This window comes from Artemia sp. Qi Xiang Cuo, chromosome 3 (assembly GCF_049724085.1).
Source record: "Artemia sp. Qi Xiang Cuo chromosome 3, ASM4972408v1, whole genome shotgun sequence".
In the NCBI taxonomy this organism is placed as follows: Eukaryota; Metazoa; Arthropoda; class Branchiopoda; order Anostraca; family Artemiidae; genus Artemia; species Artemia sp. Qi Xiang Cuo.
This window is the reverse complement of record NC_142796.1, coordinates 61,798,359-61,817,328: the sequence shown is the minus strand read 5'-3', so window position 1 is coordinate 61,817,328 and position 18,970 is coordinate 61,798,359. Positions and strand designations below refer to the sequence as shown.

General features: G+C 36.0%; 1 protein-coding gene and 1 pseudogene across 1 annotated transcript in view; both read right to left on the bottom strand.

The window, feature by feature from the left end:
* Positions 1–1,829: 1,829 nt before the first annotated feature.
* LOC148954376 (EH domain-containing protein 3 pseudogene) lies at positions 1,830–3,026 on the bottom strand (annotated as a pseudogene).
* A 4,657-nt stretch (positions 3,027–7,683) lies between these two features.
* The window catches only part of Ube4A (Ubiquitination factor E4A), a 109,675-nt gene continuing 98,388 nt past the window's right edge, over positions 7,684–18,970 (bottom strand). The window contains exons 11-12 of the mRNA XM_089086257.1: positions 15,242–15,446; positions 7,684–12,324 (exon numbers count right to left, since the gene is read on the bottom strand). Coding sequence (XP_088942383.1) covers positions 12,180–12,324; positions 15,242–15,446 — 350 coding nt within the window. The 3' untranslated portion in view covers positions 7,684–12,179. The remainder of the gene's footprint in view (positions 12,325–15,241; positions 15,447–18,970) is intronic.

Below are 18,970 nucleotides of genomic sequence, written 5' to 3'. Positions count from 1 at the left end.
TCAGGAGGATGCCATAAATGATGCCCCGAAACAGATAACTGTTAACACCCTTCAAAAATTCAATTGATAAATTGAATGTGCAAATAACTTGTTAAGGTATTGTGATGCTTATTATCAGTTGGCTAACGTCCCGGAAACAAAAAATTGAACACATTAGAATGTATTTCTAAAATCATAATATTTTCAATGGCGTGTTTGCCCAGTCAAGTAACGTGTCGTTCTTTTACCTTAGGAAATCACGGGTCTCACGTTCGATTCCCATATCAAACACAAATTTCATAAAATCAATGGGAAGTCGCTTAGAAGCTAAAAAAACGTGTCGTTGGAAAAGAAAACATATAATAATATGTGTCTTGTTAAAGTCATACAGGGATCCAGGGGGTACTGTCTTGTTAAAGTCATTGACCTAACACTGTCTTGTTTTATGGATAGATATGTGTCTTGTTTTATGGATGGATATGTGTCTTGTTATATGGATGGATATGTGTTTTGTTGTATGGATGGATATGTGTCTTGTTGTATGGATGGATATGTGTCTTGTTGTATGGATGGATATGTGTCTTATTGTATGAATGGATATGTATCTTGTTGTATGGATGGATTTGTGTCTTGTTGTAATATGTGTCTTGTTGTATTGAAGGATTTGTGTCTTGTTGTATGGATGGATGTGTCTTGTTATATGGTGGGACAGGGTACCCGCAAGAATTATAGGCCCGCAGAAATGGTGGGGGGACAGGCCCACAGAACTGCATACTACATTACTACTAATGAGCCTCCTCTAAAGTTTATACGACTATGCCTTTCATACAAACCTTATACGCCCCAGGGCATAACTTACAACCCTTGCCCCCACACTCGGGGGGGGGGGCTGTGTCAACCCCGGAGGCATGATCTTCGGACTATTTTGAATGAAACAGCTATCTATAAATTGTTATCGGATGTATTTGAGAAAAAGAAAATGTAGGGGGGAGGGGGGCTCGTTGCCTTCCAGCCACTTTGACTGTTAAAACAGCAATAGAACTTCTGATTTCCAATCAAATGAGCCCTCTCCGAAGTTTTTACGGCCACTCCTTCCTTAAAAACCTTATATGTCCCTGGGGCATAACTTACAACCCTTGCCCTGAGGATTGTGGGAGGTTGTCATCCCCAAACACGTAATTACTACAGCTTTCTACTATGGTGAAAAAAATTTATATCTAAAATTTTTGATTCGATGTTCTTGGGAAAACGACGGGGGTGGGGCTGAGTTTCCTCCAATCAGTTTTGGCCCTTAAAAAGGGGATTAGAACATTTAATTTCCAACCCCCTTTCGAAGTTTCTACAACAACTCCTTATATACAAAGTGCCATGGCCAGAAGATACAAAAAAATAATACAGTGTGCCCACATCGCTCTTTACTTAAGCAGTGCTATTGCGCTGCCTATGATTACTATCTAGAATAATTTTTATTGTTTGTCTCGACACAAAATATTTTAGTTTTTGGTTCGTTATGAATCACTGTGTGTATTTTCATTTTATTCTGCCCCCCCCCTCCCTAAAATTTCCTGACAGTTTCACCTTGATAGCCAGTCTTTTTGGATAAGTGTGATCGAGTATCCCCCTTCCCTCAATAGTAAACCTTATACCCGAAGGACGGGGGGGGGGGTCATACCGTCTCTGGAGCCATAGTTCTTTGAGTTTTAGACTACAACAGCTACTTCAAAATATTAATGGAGTTTTTTTGGAGGAAGGACCTCTTCATTCGTTTTAAATTTTCATAATTCGGAATGACGCTAAGCTTTTAAAATTACTTCAAGCTATTTTATATGCTCTGCTACTGTGAACTTCTACTAAGCAAAGTTTACATTTTCATCTAACATTTGCATTAACCGAGGAATGTCTTCGGATAATGCACGATCTAAATCAGCAATCAGCCTGCGATCTAAGTGCGGGAATTTAGCAAAGTCATGATTAGCAAGCTTTTCCTGCATTCTCGTCTTCTCCGGAAAATCCCCAATGTATACATTGTGCTTCGCTTGAACTTTATGATAATACTGATCGATATTTACGATGCGTTGCTTTTTTTCCGAGTCTTTACCAAATAATTTTGGAAAACCTTTTCCAAACTCACTTATTATATAGGCATGGATCTTGGCAAGTTTTGCACGTTTAATGGTGTCATTTATTTTTCTCTTAGAGGCATTTTGTGGTAGAGATAAAAGATCGGCAAATAATTTTTGTTCATCACGTTCAAATGATCCTCTGCTTTGATCCCAAAAGGATCCAAAATATACAGTAGGAACTTCAGGCTTATCAACAACTTTCCCTAGTGACCACAAAAGTGCTCCATAAACCCTCGTCAGCTGCTCATTATCAATCATATCAGCTTTATTTAATATAATCCTAATTTTATCTTCGTGGTCTTTCAAAGCTTCTATTGATCGCCGAAACTCATCAGAAATGTCCAATTTGTGTGGATCAAATAACAAAATAATTCTGTCTACTTGTCCTGCAAACCATTCAAGAACAGCAGTAAAGTCATAGCCACGGTCAAAACTGCGCTTTTCACCAGAAAGTATACCTGGTGTATCTACTATTGTCAAGTTTTTCAAAACAGGAGAATTCACACGAGAGCCCTGAAATCGATTTAGAAAGGCACCTCCAAAGTTTGAAAGTGGTTTAAATTGTTTCGTTGGGTCTACGACTAGCGCATTTCCAGGGATTATGTGCTCATTGTCACCATGCATGACCGCAATAAATCCGTCGGTTGTCGGTTCTGGACCAATTCTTATTCCAGGAAAATCTTTTTCAAGAAGATACCTAATAAAAGTTGTTTTTCCGGTAGAATATTGGCCAACTAATATAATCATGGGTTTTGCATCAAAGTATGCGTCATCTAAGGCTGGAGAATAGAAGTCATGGAATAGATACTTCTTTTCCACGGGAAAGATTTTTTTCTTATAAACAGATTTTAAACCTTCAGAAATAGTTTCAAAAACTGCCGGACACCTTCTCAGGCTTTCATCTCTAGATATCCAAGTAAACATGACGGATTAATTATTCCAGCATATTAGTGAGACAAATAATGGATGGTAAAAAATAAACGTCAGATATCATCTGGATCCTTTAAATACACCCTATTGCTGAAGAGTTTCTTGTAACATAACTAACAATTATGGAGAATACACATATTTTTGCCATTTAGTTTCCATATGAAAATCAACAGAAAATACATTTGCTTTAACTATTTACATGGACGTAATTTGTTTGTGTTGAAGATGAAAGAATAAATCATATTTACACATCGGGAAGCAGTCTTTTGAGACCAGGTGTTCAAGATACACGGCCCACATGTACTTACATCAAGTCTTCGCGGAAGAACGTCAACTATAGAAAATTTGTGGGCCAAACAGTACAGATCGAATCTGGCACAGCCAAAATTCTGCTTTCTCGATTAAAATCCCCCTTAAAAGGGTATTGTATTGACAATTTAAAGAAGCCACAAAAAGTGTAAGGGATGTTCTGGTGAAGACTAAGTTTTAAATAGCAAAATGTGTGGTAAAATGAAACGTCCTTCTTTTTATAATGATATGTGTGGATATTATATGTGTGGCAAATTGTGTGGTAAAATGAAACGTCCTTCTTTTTATAATGATATGATATGATGTTGGTGTTAATGATAACCGGGACGCATATATTGCGTTTCGACCATAGACGTATTATTAAATAGACACCAGACTGCATGAAATTTTGGGAGTTCCTTGCGCTTTTTCTTCTTAGCCTCTAGTACACGCGTCAAAGACCGAGAGTTAAATGAAAAACAGGTTTTCTCGGCTTTGTCTCTGCCTTGTGAGGTGTTGCTCAATCCGTGATAAAGATTTAGACTTTAGTTTTTTAGGGTTGAAGGGGCAAAAAAAGGAACCTAGGTTGGGTTAGGTTACGTATCTAATATGTGCTATGATTTTCCCCCACCCCCCTAATGTGCAAATATATAGACCAAATTGGTTTATGAACTATTATATTTTCATCCTATTTTAGTTTACTTCATTAGCATAAAAAAACTTCCCTTTTTGAGTAATTACCGGATTCATAACAAGTACCAAAACTACTCCTATAACCTAGGGGCCGTTTAATTTGAATAATAACCCTTTTCAAAGGTTCTAAGAAAGCCAAAATTAATTATATACCAAAGATATATAATAATAAGGTCAATTTTTAGCAATATAAAAGTGATTTATCAGAAGAAAACATGCAGACTAACCCCTCCTTCTTCTGCGAATGAAGGTTTACCATTCTCCTAAAATATCTTTGTTAAAGTCTGCGTATTTCCTTTAGTCTGTAAAAATGACTACTATCGCCAATGCGTTTTTAGAAGAAGAATACAACCACAGCCCCTACCATGTGTACGTACCCGGTAGTTTTTGCCACCAAAGGTTGTTTTCCGATACGCTCAGATTTAGCAAGCGATTTCATACGAGATCTTTAATATGATGTATCTTTAAATTACAAATCTAGGGTTTCGATACGAAACACGAGAAAAACCCTCCGACATTTTGTTAGAATTACTAGGCTGCAACTATCATTGCGATCATGATGGCAAGTTTCATTTAGTTATTAATGACAAATAAAAAACACACCACCCAAATGAAAACTGTTTTAATACATCTTTATACATCTGTCAAACCGTTTAGAGAATTGAACAGAGAGGGACAGGGACTGTAGTATTACTCTCGTTTGCAAGCCTCGATAAGCCTTGAGATTTTTTTTTGGTGTGTTGGTGTTAATGTCACGGAAAATAAAAACACACTACTCAAAATTAAAATTGTTTTATCAAAGCATGAAGGAAACAATAGAACAGCTAGGTATATATTGTAATACTGAGTTTAACGGCAATACTTTCCACTGTCCGAAGTTAGCGGAATAGTCTTTTAGGCTATTTTTGCTTGTCCTTTATTTCTAATTTTTACTTTCTTAAAAATTAATCAAAATACAACTTTGTAACCATCCTTATATCAATATGGTGGTTCCATCCTTATAGCTCAAGTGCGGTTCCTCTCAGAGGCCTTTTTAATTTCTTTTTATATCGGTTTTTCTTACATTTCAGGATGCTATCTCCATTTTTGCTGTATTGCTGTTTTCTTGTAACACATACTTTGGTTACTCGGCTCTGATGCTTTACTCGGTTTCTTTCTTCCATTTTGCTTCCTCTCTAGACAAGATTATGATTATAAGTACTATTTAAGACTAATGGAGGTAATAGTTACCATTCCTGAATAAGCTACAAATGGCAATTTGTTTTCACTAGTCAGTTTTTGCAACACATTTTTTTTTTAAGTTTTGGTCACTATAGATGGTCGTTAATCATTATCATTATGCTATAGCGTCATTTAATAACCTACGATTATGAAGTCATTCGTCATTTTGTATGTGATGATGCAGTTTCTTTTTGTCTAAAATGGATTTCATTTTAAACTATTTTGGTAATTGCAAAAGTAAGTAGATATAGAAATTTCCTTCAAAACGAGTCCTTTTAGAACTCCTTATCACGTTCCAGTGCCCCGCTAACTGTTGGAAAGGAAAAAAAGGAAAGAAAAAGATACATAATCTACTCATCCAAAAGAGTGGCTTTCCTTGTTGTTCAAGTCAGGGTACTGTCAGTTTCCTGCGAAAGGTTCTGGGCCATAGCGATTCCCATCGTGTACATTTCTTCGCTCCGACGGCATTTTCAGGGTTCTAGGCCATTTTTTAAATATCCATGAATTTGTTCTCGACATAATATTTTTGCGGTTGCAGCGGTAGCTGGAACCTAGTAAAAACACTGTTAAGACTAATCGAGATAATAGTTACCATTCTTGAATCAACTAAAAATAGAGATTTTTTATCGTAACGGAGTTTTTTAACGTGTTTTATATTTTTTGGTTACTTTGAACCGTGGTTCGTCTTCTACTAGATGGCAGCTACCACTCACGAAAGACCAAGTAAAAAACAACCATAGCGAATCAGACAGCAAAGTCGCTCATATAAGGCATCATACCAAAGAGAAACAACTTTTCAAAACATACGTGCTATATTATTTGGAGCTCAACAGTAGCAACATAATGCAGGACCGATGCAAGGACCTTAGTGGCATCGTTAATCCAATACATAGATGTATGCCAAACATCATTCTTATTCTAATATTGTCTTTCGTTGCTCAGAAAAGGGACTAGATATACAAATTAGCTTTAAATGATCCTTAAAATACGTCTGTATGACGCTAATAACTATCATTCTTGGATCAGCTTCAAATGACGATTTTTCACAGTTTACTTCAAAACATATTTTTTATTTATTGGCTACTGTGGACTAGATTAGAGTATTTTGAAACGTCTGTTGGCCGGTGTACCGTACGACCACTACTGCTGCTGCTACTACTACTACTATTGCTCGTTTTCTATCAACACGAGTCGAAATCCTGCACAGACAATCTCAAGCCTATTACCTCCAACTCACTATATATTCATGCCTAAGAATATCGAAGAAGCCCGAAAACACCCACCAAAACCAGAAGAATTAGTCATTAATCAGAAACCAGTGCAAATGCCGTGTCGTTTACTACGCTACAATTTCTTTGAGGGGCACCATTCCTCAAGGCTACCCTGCAGCGCATTGGCCATCACCTTACTTGGCGTGAAGCTTAGCGATGTTTACACTCCTTCAGCAAGTTCAGGTGGGCTAACGGATTTCCTATGCTACCTAGGGACGGGGGTCAAGCGTTGCTTCCTAAAATTCTACAACCACCACAGGAATTTCCAGGCTTAGCTTGCCCTTTGCTCCCACCAAGAGTCAGCAATAGGTTCCGGGAAAGGGTTTTTATGCTAGTCTTTTTTTATACATTTAAGATGAGGGAAAACCTGTTTTGATATATGAAAAATCGTAAAACGTTTTCAAAAACAGGGGAACGGGATAACAGTTACAGGATTTGTCCTTGATACATCGAACTGATTTTGTTGATGCAAATAATCCCATTCCTTGATCAAACTTCAAATGGTACTCTGGTGGGTCCCATTTTATTTCTTATAATATTTAATAGCCTCATGACTGACCACACAGAGAGATGGAAGTATGTGGACGACCTGTCTGCACTTGAGGTTTGTCGACAAAATATTAAAAACTCAATTATGACATTACTTGACCATGTCACGCAGGAGGCTTCTTTGTCGAAGATGAAAGTAAACGCTAATAAATCGTCAGTTATGACACTTAATTTTTTTAAATCACCCGCTTCTTTCACAATCCCCATTCCTCCCAAAATCTCTGTCACATGCATTAAACTACTTGGGTGACAATTACTGCTGACTTGAAGTGGAATGCCCATGTTCAAAATATCCCATAACAAACTTCCCCTTCGGTTTCTCTTCTAAAACTTTTGTTAAAATCTTCTTGCCCTTCTAAGGATCTTCTCCAACTTTATTGTTATTTGATTCGCCCAATACTGGAGTTTGCTTGTCCAGTGTGACATTTCGGTCTTTCTTCAGAGCATATTTATAAGATTGAAAATGTCCAAAAACGAGCACTTAGTAAGTAAGTAAGTTTATTTATAACCCGCAATATAAAATAAATGCGGAGTAAAAAAGAAAAAACAAAATAATATTATCCACAAGGAAATAACAAGAAAAACACAACATAAATAAAATAACAATATTTAATCTCTAATCTGGAAAAAAATAAGTGAGGGGGTTACTGGCACATATCTTTCTTGGAGTATTGGTCCTCAGGTCCGTAGCGATGTTGTCAAGCAGGCACTAGAGGGTCGATAAGTTCAAAACGAGAAATAATCTTGTGATTTCTGTACCACCTTGGTAAATATAGCAGGAATTTACAATATTTAAAATAGCCTCTCCTTAGCTGAAGACGGTCTTTTTTGCGCATTAAAGACTGCAAACCGGAAAGAAAAAGAATTGTAGGAGAACAAAAACTATGGTAAAGTTTACATAAGCCTCGGTGGCTGTACTTCCCTTTATTAGGCGAGATTTTACCATATGAGAAGCGAATACACTGCAGAGCACTAGCAACCAGAGACGAGCATGTAGTCGAAAGTGTATCAGAAGAAGTAATCCCAAGCCATTTCAACTCTGAGACACACTTGAGTAGCATTGTACCCACATGTAAAGGAGGAGCTGGTTTAGAAATATTAAAACACAGAAACTCGCATTTTGAAGCATTTACAGAAAGTCCAATCATACTTAAAGCATTAATCAGAACATTTAGAATTTTTGTGAGGCCTGACCTAGTATGACTATCTAGAAGAACATCATCAGCATAGGCAATGTGACTAACAGCAGTATTTTCTAAAAACATGGTAGGAGACAGCATTCGCAAACATATCTTTAATTTTTCAGTTACTGTGGGTTAGAGTTGATTATTTATAACGACTGTTAGCTGGTGTACCTACTAGCGGTTTTCATATACTTTTGAGGCTGTGAAAAACCTGTTTTGATGCATGAAAAAATCGTAAACCGTCTCTAGAAACAGGAAACGGGATAATTGTGCTAAATACATCGTACTGATTTTTAACTAATCTTCTAATAAATTTGAAATTATTTGTGTGTGTTATATTTTGGGCTGAATTATGTTCCAAAATTATGTAGTTTTTTTAGGGCGTATCACATTTTCATCAACGTTCCCGTAAAAGGTCAAACATTAACAATCTGTTCATTTCCAAAGGCAATACGCCTTCTCAAGATATATGATGTCACATGTTATAGCTACTTTTTGCTGGTTTTTATCCCTCGTTTTCTTTCTTTTTATCTAGCATGAGCTGCTATCAAATACTGGTCAACTTCATACGGAACATTTCCTAATCAAATATTAAATTTCAGAATTCATCTAATTTTTTAGAAATATATACGTACGATGTTTAAAATTTTCACTGAGCCAACGCAAACGAATTTCATTTCCACTGTCTTTGGTATGATAAGGATATTCCATTATTTTGCTAAAGAAAAAATTGGATATTACCAACGTTCCAACATCTTTATGAATACATATTTTGAAAGGCAACTTAAAATTTTAGGAACATGCTTATTTGAATTAGAAATAAAAGCAGATTTTTGTTTTAGGCATTCGATTAAGGACAATTTTGGCAGCAAAGGTCTTTTGGGAAAAGAGAGAGCGAGAGGAAAGAGGATAGAAACAAGTAACTTATTAGAAAGTCCGGATAAAGAAATTAATTTTACTTGTCCTTTGTTCTCAAAAGACTGAATCCAAAGAACTGTCCTATACTCTTGTTCAATCCAATTTATGGTGGGGCGGACCATTGCCTTCGAACCCCAGGTGGCTGAGCTTGCAGGGTCACACCATTGACCCTCCGCCCCAAGCCAGGACTTAGGGTTCGTTAGCAACACCAGGAATTGAACCCACATCCCGAAGGACATGGGATTTAGCAAGTCCAGCGTGCCATCCACTTGGCTAGGTTGGATACCACATTTTTATGTGCATCGGTATTAGATTATTCTTGTTTACTTGTACTTTTTTGACAAAAAAAAGTCAGATTTTGCTTCCCTTAATTGTCATTCTGAGTGAAAATAAACATATTAAAATTCAAATCTTGTCAGTTCAAATTTCCACCTTGCATAATGACTAATGTATGTAAAAGTATAATGGTAAAAAAGAAAGAAAAGAAAACTAATATAGATACAAAAATTTATTAAGACCTGCAATTCCATCAAAACAAACATATTTCGAAACTAAATTATTAAACGGACAATCCAAGCTTTACGTACAAACACACTTTACAAACGTACAGTCTTAACAACAAGTATAAAAAAATAAGAAACCGAGAGATTAATGGAAAGAGAAAGAAAGAGGGGCAATGATTTTGAATGATTTTGAAGCATTTGCTGAGAACCTTCCGAATTCCTCTGTTAGGAAAAGATATCTACCGAGATATATTACGTTTTCACATATCTTCTGAAATAAATTGCAACAAATATTCAATTCCTATAAAATTTATTGTACTGAACACAGAACTTCCTGTTAAGCTTTAAAAAAACTTCAAATGTATGTTCAGGTTGTATTAAAAATAACAAAAAACAAAAAACAAACGAATCTGCTATTCAGCTGATTCGCCAACAGTAAATAAAATATTCGTTAGCGAAAATAAAGACAAATAACGTCGACCAACCATATTCCAGCTCAGCTAGAAAAAGTACATTTAATTCTTTAAGAGCCTCGTTTTCTCACCCCCAAACATTACTTTCTCACCGTCACCCTCAACATTATATAAAGTGCACCTTCAATCAATGTTTAGTTCTTGGGTCGTTATGTCAAGTTGGTTTAATCTCATCTTCAGAACTTGCAGCATATCAATATATGGAAAGGAATTTCTCCAAAAACCAAAAATAATTATTCACAAATACTTAGATAAAGCTCATCTTAAACATTTGATCATGAGCACATCGTAAACATTAAATTTACATTTTCTCGAGTCAGAAACAGTGTTTTTAAATATTTGGTTTTCAGTTATTAGATTCTGCTAGTTGTGAGGGTTTTTTTTCTTCTTCTTTTCCCCCTCATTTTATGTTTATTCTCCTTTGCTTTAGTGTCTTTTATATTTTATGTGTTACTCTGTATTTGGTTTCCTTTGATTTCTAAATTTATTTTTGTTGTATTTTTATGTGTTTTTCTTCGTGTTACTCCACGTATTATACCTTTGTATAGTGCGGGTAAAAAATGATTAATAATAATTTTTAATCAATCTTCTACTGATACATTGCCAAAATATGTCGTTTTTAATTTGGCTTAATCTTAGCTTATTCCCTTTTCTTAGAAAAACGTAAAAAGTGCCAGAAAACAATTAAAAAAAACTCCAGAGAAATCAACAACTTAAAAAAGAAAAAAAAACATTAAAGAAATTATGAAATAGCAAAAAAAGGAAAAAAAAAAAAAAAATATAAATGAGTTAATTTTGTAAATATATATAATGTTTTCTATTAGTTCTTCGGTTTTTAACTCCGTCTACACAACTTTTGTAATTCACAAGCAGCGCAGCCTCTAAAAACAGGATAAAAGAAGAAAAAGTCTCATAATCCAAAGCCGTATTCAGGGGAGGGGTTAGAGGGTTTGACCCCCCCCCCTCAGAAATGTTTGTCCGACTAGTTAAGAAATAACAAAAATGAATAAAAACACATTTTTGACGCGATATTTAAAGTCTTTTCTTTGTACCCCTCCTCCATCAAAAATCCTGAAGGCGACTCTGCCCATACCGTGTGTTTTTTTAGAATTGGAGAAGACTTTTTGGCCCCCTCCTTCCCCCAGCACTAAATTGTCAAACAAGACTGTTCCCGAGGGACCGAAGTTCGACTACATCCCCTAGCCTTGAGACAAAGCTGGACAGAATTAAAGTTCAGAAATACTGATTTACGATACCCATGGCCTTCAATTAAACCATTTATCCATCGGTACTCGTAAACTAGTTTAACATCCATTTGTCTCCACAAACAACTTTAACGGAAAAAGGAATTTAGTCTCAACATTTTACTATTTACCAACAGAAAGAACCCTGGCATCAGGCCCGAAATTCCCAAGAATGGGAGTTTAATACTCTACCAAGGGAGCAAGTTGGTCTTGATAGCTGGTTTTACGTCTTTAGTGCAATAATACACGGAGAAAGCAGGTTTCCTATAACAGTATTTTCTTTTGAGTCACGGACTCTTACCAATTATTTAGAATAAGATTTACATGACAAAAGACAAATCTTAACCTAAAACATAAACAATCGATCTAAGTTTAAACCTCTTCCAATCATTTACTTTGAAACGTTAACTATTTAGCAATTTGTGATGAAGATGAAGAAACATAGGATTGAAGTGACGTTCACATTCGGGTCCATGCATGTTCGGTCATTCACTTTTATAAGACTGGCCGTCTTTCTGAAGCACATATAATATATATAGTGACAAGAGAAGCTTGCTAATTGATGGAATTCAAAATCCTAGACCAAGATCTTTAGACTCTAGAATCGGATGCTCAGCTGTAAAATGATACTGGGCAAGTACTGATTTTAAATGTAAACAGAGTCTAATTGGACACGTATGTGAGCGTTAGGTTATCCACTAGTGCCACTAACATCATCTGGGGCGAATAATAGCAGTCTATGACTTGAAACATCGTATGGTAACAACAATCATTCCTCTAATGTAAATACATTATTTATTAACTTAATTATTTGTATTTTTTCCCGTCTTCTTTTTCTGTTCTTCTAGCCAGTCATGAATCTCCTTTTTCAACGCTGGGCATGGAATGACTTGATCCAAAGTAAGGGGCTCACGGTTAAAGGGATCACTTTGATCACTTAATAAATGCCTGAAACATAAAACTCAATTACAATTGGTCAATTTAATTGAATTAGTTATTTCAATTTTATAGAATAAAAGATCCATCCAATTGAAATAATGATTAAAGTCAACAAACGAGATTTTTAAGATTTGAGACACACATAAACACACAAACAAAAAAATAAAATATAAACCTTTGAAGAGATCCGTTGCGTTTCTCTTCCATGCCACCCGAAAAGGGCTGCTAAGGTTTTGGAAGGAGGCAAATCCACTTATTTAAGTCTGCCTCTCTATTACCAGCACTCATTACAACTGTTTGTCTTAGATGATTGGTGTTTCCCTTGTCGTGTACTTTTTCTGAATCTATTCTGAGTAATTAGCACGATAGACTTGAGATCCTTTGTCCGTAAGGACAGGGCTTTGAGTCCTGGTATCGTTGCTTGTTTGGATTGAACGGGGATCACTGGCATGACTCTGTAAGCTCAGCCAGAGTCGACCCAGCTCTAAATGGGTACTTGGGAGAAATCTGGGGAAAGTAAACAGGAACGGTGTACGAAAACAGAGGATAGCTGCCCCCTGCCCTTCCTGGCTGAAAAGTCATAAAACAGGGATCAGCACCTCCAGTAGGAATTGTAAAATCTAATGCCGCATTCTTTACCATTTTTTTTTTTACCTTAATCAAGCAATAAATGGACAAAAGAGTATGAGAATTGACAACGAGAGGACATTTTTGCGTTTCAACACAGGTGTATTAGAAATTAAAACTACTCCTACAGATCCCCTCTGACAGATCAGCGTTAGCAAGCAGAATTCCAAACATCCAAAAGAAACTTAATTTTAGATTATTAGCTTCTAAATTGAAATTCCATTTTTTTTTTAATTCAAATTTTTTACGGTATGCAGAGCCTTTACTGTCCCTTTTGGCGCTCTTTTAATTTCTGGTTCAATGAGCATCAAATAGCAATAAATAACTATAATAAATATATAACTATAAATAACTTAGATAAAAAACTTAAAATATAAAATAACACAGCAATCAATTACATAAAATAGCAGTAAAATAGAATATAGTAACACAAGAGAAAACAAATTCAATAGACACTTTTATTCAGCCTTTTATACATAACTCTGATTTTACAAGTTTCCTTTTATTCTGGTTTCTCATGATCTTGGGTTTCAAACGTGAGCCTTAGACGCGCATTCTCTTTTCTACTCGACCCTCTTCACAATCACTTTTATCTATTTTGCTCTTTAGATTCTCTCTATTTTTCTTTACATACTTACTTACTCTCTATTTTCTCTCTCTTTACATCCTCTTTTCTGTTTGATCCTCTTCACAATCGCTTTTATCCATTTTGCTCTTTAGATTCTCTCTCTACTTTTGTTTACATACTTACTCTCTATTTCTCTCTCTTTACATCTTCTTTCCTGCTTGATCCTCTTCACAATCGCTTTTATCCTTTTTGCTCTTTAGATTCTCTATCTATTTTTCTCTATCTTTCTCTCATAAAGTAAAACATTCATTATTATTTCGTGGATTGAATCGAAGCTCCTCCTTCAATCAAATCTACCTCACAGAACAAGTGTGTAATTGATATTTTCGTACTCTATTATCGTAAAAATAAATACTTCAAACTAATTAAAACAGATAGGTAGTAGAAAAGAGGTAGAAAGTAGTAGAAGGAGGAATTAAAAAGCAGTCTTTCCACTAGAAAATGGATATAACAAATAATTAAACAAACAACGAAAGGTTCTTTTTATTGTAAGATGGATCATTAGCCCATGTAAGTTAAATAGTACTGAATTAAATTCAAAAAGATATTTAAGCAACGAGCGACCAATGTATTTGGACACTTTTAAAGGTATTTAAGAAATAAATTAATTATTTTTACAATAGTGCTCTATTTGTTAAGTTATAACTAGTTCATATCATCACCACCTTTTTGATTTGGGAATATTATATAAAGAAAACATATATGTTATACTTTAAGGCTGTTTAAATAAACCTTATATGTCTATCTATATATCTACTCAATACATGTATTATGTTTTTTCCTTTTCTTTTCTTTTATCTTAGTAAATAATAGGCATTCGTTTTTTGAGACTGTCATCCGCATATGTTCCTGCTAATTTACTGGCCAAGGAGCCTTTGGGGGGAATAACACAGTGTATTATTGTACGTATCTTATACTAGATTATGAATAAATCTAATAAATCTTATCTAGTTCTTGACGTCAGTTTGAGTTGAGTGCTATTCAATAAATGAACTTCTTGTTAGAATAAAGGCTAACCACATCCTTCTCAAACTAAAATTATATGCTTCATTTGCGAAGGGTAATCCTTCACCAGGTTATCTTTCGGTTAAAAATAACAGAGTACCGCTTAAATTAAAAAAATATACCGAATTTAGATAGAAAGAGAATTGTTTACTAGCCCTTCCGTTTGAAACAATAAATAACACATGAAATTTGAGAAGCCGTGCACCGTGAACAGACCCCCTCCCCTCCTCTGTTTACCATGATTTTTTAACTCTCAATGTTAGAAAGTCAAGATCTCAGAGCCAAACATTCGGCTCGGACAGTTATTTAGATAACAAAGAGCATTCTTCTTAGGTTGTCTGTGAACCTCCGCTAGTAGCTTCACTTGTGGAGTGGAGGGTAGCATAAGGGCTCGGGAAAGAGTAGCCTTTTCAGATTCGGGAAAATGACACTTAAAAGAAACAAGAAAGAAAAAAAAATAGTAGAGAGAACAGAAAAAACAATTGCGAGAAAACCCATTTTATATATTTTCAATATATTTCACAATAGCAAAGATGTTGACGACCCCCTCGTCCCCTAAATTTTATCACCTTTTTCCTGCTTCAAATGGTCCCCTGTTCTGCGTCTTTTCTCAATTGGGCAGCGAAACCTCCTCGATCTCATCAAAGTACAAAGAAAACACCTTACCTAGCAATAGTTGATTTGTCAACAACATTCTTAGAAGACGGCAACATGACAGGGTCCAACATCAACGTTGACATAATTGGATCCAGATATTCATCTGGGGCTAAAGTCACAATTTCGTCATCTGTTTTCAGCTGCTCTGAAGCCTGCTTGATATGCGTGGCAACCTGATCAAGTTCTGTGAGCAAATTGTGCTCTCCAATTTTTCCTAAATATACAATTTGCAATTGAATTTTCAACGGTGACAGAGAGAATAGTAGTATTGTGTTAATGACTTCTGCGGGCCTGTCCCCCCTGGATCCCTGTACACAGTTCTGCGGGCCTGGCCTCCCACCACACAACGAGGCATAACCATCAATACAACCACACACATAACTATCCATACAACAAAACACATAACCCTCCATACAACAACACCCATAACCATCCATATAACAACACACAAAACCATCCATACAGCAACACACATAACCATCCATACAACAGACATATCTCGAGTTCTCCGATTAGAATGTTTCTGTAGCAATGCCAATGATTTCCGACGACGGCCATTGCGTTATCTTAAGCAAATGTTTCGTTATAAAAGAACGGACACCATCGCTTTTATTCAGCAGATAAATTGAATTTGATCTATTAACGTGGATTCTAGCAAAAGGAATTGTGATGATGAATGCTATAAGCAAGAAGTAAGCGATATATTTTTCATCGTATTCTTAGTGGGTGGTGGGACTATTTCTAATTCAGTTTATCAAATGGAATTTACAGTCAACTATAGTTAACGAATTGTTTAGTTTTAAAATCATCTTACACTGCTATTGAGCTGCTGGATTCAGTCCGTGGAATATTTTGAACCGAGTCCATTCATAGGGGGTGGTTTAAAAAGAGAATTTACTGTATTTCATGGGTTTGGACATTATATATAATCATTAGTTTCTTAAAAAGTTTCTCGTCCTAGCATTTATTCATAATCTTTTGTATTCAGCCCATGAGTCATTATTGAACCCAAGCCAACATGAATAATAGTAGAATGTGTATTATGAGTGTGACAGTGTCCATACCACCATTAAATTTTTTTTTTCAGGTTATGAACTAGAAAAGGGCATAGTATCGTAATGAACATGAGAGAACACCAAGTGACCACTCCCGGGCCCCAAGTCCCCCTCCAGGCCCCCCACTTCCAGGGGTCCCCAATTGTCCCCCCTCCAGGTGCCGGTTCTTTCAGACACGCAGTACACCAGCCATCTGCCCCTATCAAGCTGCCAGGCCCACCATGCAAGCTGCTGCGCCACCCATGCAAGCTAACACCCGTCAACCCGATGGTCCCCGGGAATCGGTCAACTCTCTATGATTACGTAAGAAAAATTGAATTTTCTCTTTCTTATAAGTGTGCGTGTTGTCTGAGTCAGTGTGAGTGTTATTTAAAAAAAAGAAAAACCAGTGAACACACGCACACACATACACACGCACAAACATACATACACATACACATACACACATACATACACACATATACACAAACACATACACACACACACACACACATACACACATAAACATACACACATACAAAAACATACACATACACATACACACACATACACACACATATATACAAAAACAAACACACACACACATACACAAACACACACACACACACGTACATGCACATACATACACACACGCAAACACACATACACACCAACAAATATGCACAAAAACACAGATACACACATACATACACGCAGACACATACACACACAAATATGCACAAAAACACAGATACACACACAAACATACACGCACACACATACACACACAAATATACATACACACACACATATACATACACACACACATATACATACACACAAACACACACATATACATACACACACATACACATACATACACACACACATACATACACACACACACACACATACACACACACATAAACACACACACATACACACACATATATACATATACAGACATATACACATACACATACACACACATATATACACATATATACAAATATATAAATACACATACAAACACACATAAACACACACAAACATACAAACACACACACACACACACACACACACACACACACACACATACACACACACACATACACACACACACATACACACACACACACACACACATATACATATATACATATATACACACAATAAAAACACACACATAATAAAAAACATGTGTTATCTTTAAAAATTTATTGTTCTCAAACCATATTAGGGAAATATTATTATTATTCATTCAAGGGACCGATGCAATCAACAGTCAGTTGTATTTTGACATTGCAAGGGGCTATGTATCAACTTAAAACTCCATTTAGATCGTGTCTTTGCGCACCGTCAACGTCTGGCAAAACGACACTTTTAACAAAAATAATTCAAAATAGTTACAAATTTTTTTTTTACAAAATCCACATAACATTATTGCCCCAGACACGAAATTCATACACGGACTTGACATTTTCGATAGTATTGAACCAAACTCTTGGTAGATTATTGATGATTTAGCTGAATACGTTGAAGAATGGTCTCAGGAGATGATACAATTGTTCACTGTCCAATCTCATCATCAACGGATTTCCGTAACCCCATTTCTACACAATCTCTTTCAGCAGAGCAAGTGTATGAGAACATTTGGTTTGAAATGAACCTACTTTATCATCTACAGGGTTGTTCATGATTCCAGTTCCCTCATAACTGTAAACAGACAAGTGTATCCAGGTGAACCGAAATTTCTACTCTCGGTCTACGCTCAGGGTACCAATAAACCCTATGGTAATATTCTACTGGACCTGAATCAGAACACACCCGAGGATTTACGTGTTACTTCTGCCACTGAAATTACTGTATATCTGCCGGTGAACAGTAAAAAAGGTCGTTAGTTGCAATCACGACACTGAAGAAACTACATGACCATCGATATTTATTAACCGTCCTAGGTAATTCAAAACCACGACTTAGGAAGGCTATGATCAAACATGATGTCAACAGAGAATTAATTAATCTCACATCAGAACTTTGTTTAAATTTAACTGAAGGCAATTTCCAACTGCCAGAAGGTGTTAAGCAACAGACAAAGCAACATCGTTCACTTGTACGTGCCCTAGCAGCAGCAAGCAAAAATAAAAGAAACGATTTTAAAAGGAAACGACTTCTTCAAGCAGGTGGTAAGTTCTTTACACTTTTACTGCCAATCATTGCAGGACTTGTAAACAGTTTTCTCTAGATGGCCAAACCCTATAAATTGACTCCAATTGAACTCGCCCTTTCGCCAAAGGAGTGTTTCGAGGACAATCTCAAAAAATTTATTAACAATGAGACAATTGCCGACGATCAAAAATTTATTTTCGCTTCAACATGCACTTCGCCGAGTCGACAAACATAAACCCTATCGTGAGAGACCACTCAATGTAAATGTCGTTGATCACAAAAAGGAAATGATCCCCACACCACCATCAACAACAACAACAACAACACCAAAAGTAGAAGAAGATGTGTCTAAAGTTTTGACAAGTGTTGCAGATCTAATGCCACATTCCTATCGTGAGCAGTGTAAAAGACTCTTGACTTTTCTCACTGAAAGTGATCATATTCAAATTGATGCTAATGGTCGTGGGAATCAAGTTATAATCCATGGCAAGATCTACATTCTACTTGATTTATCATCAGATTCGGTCACAAATCG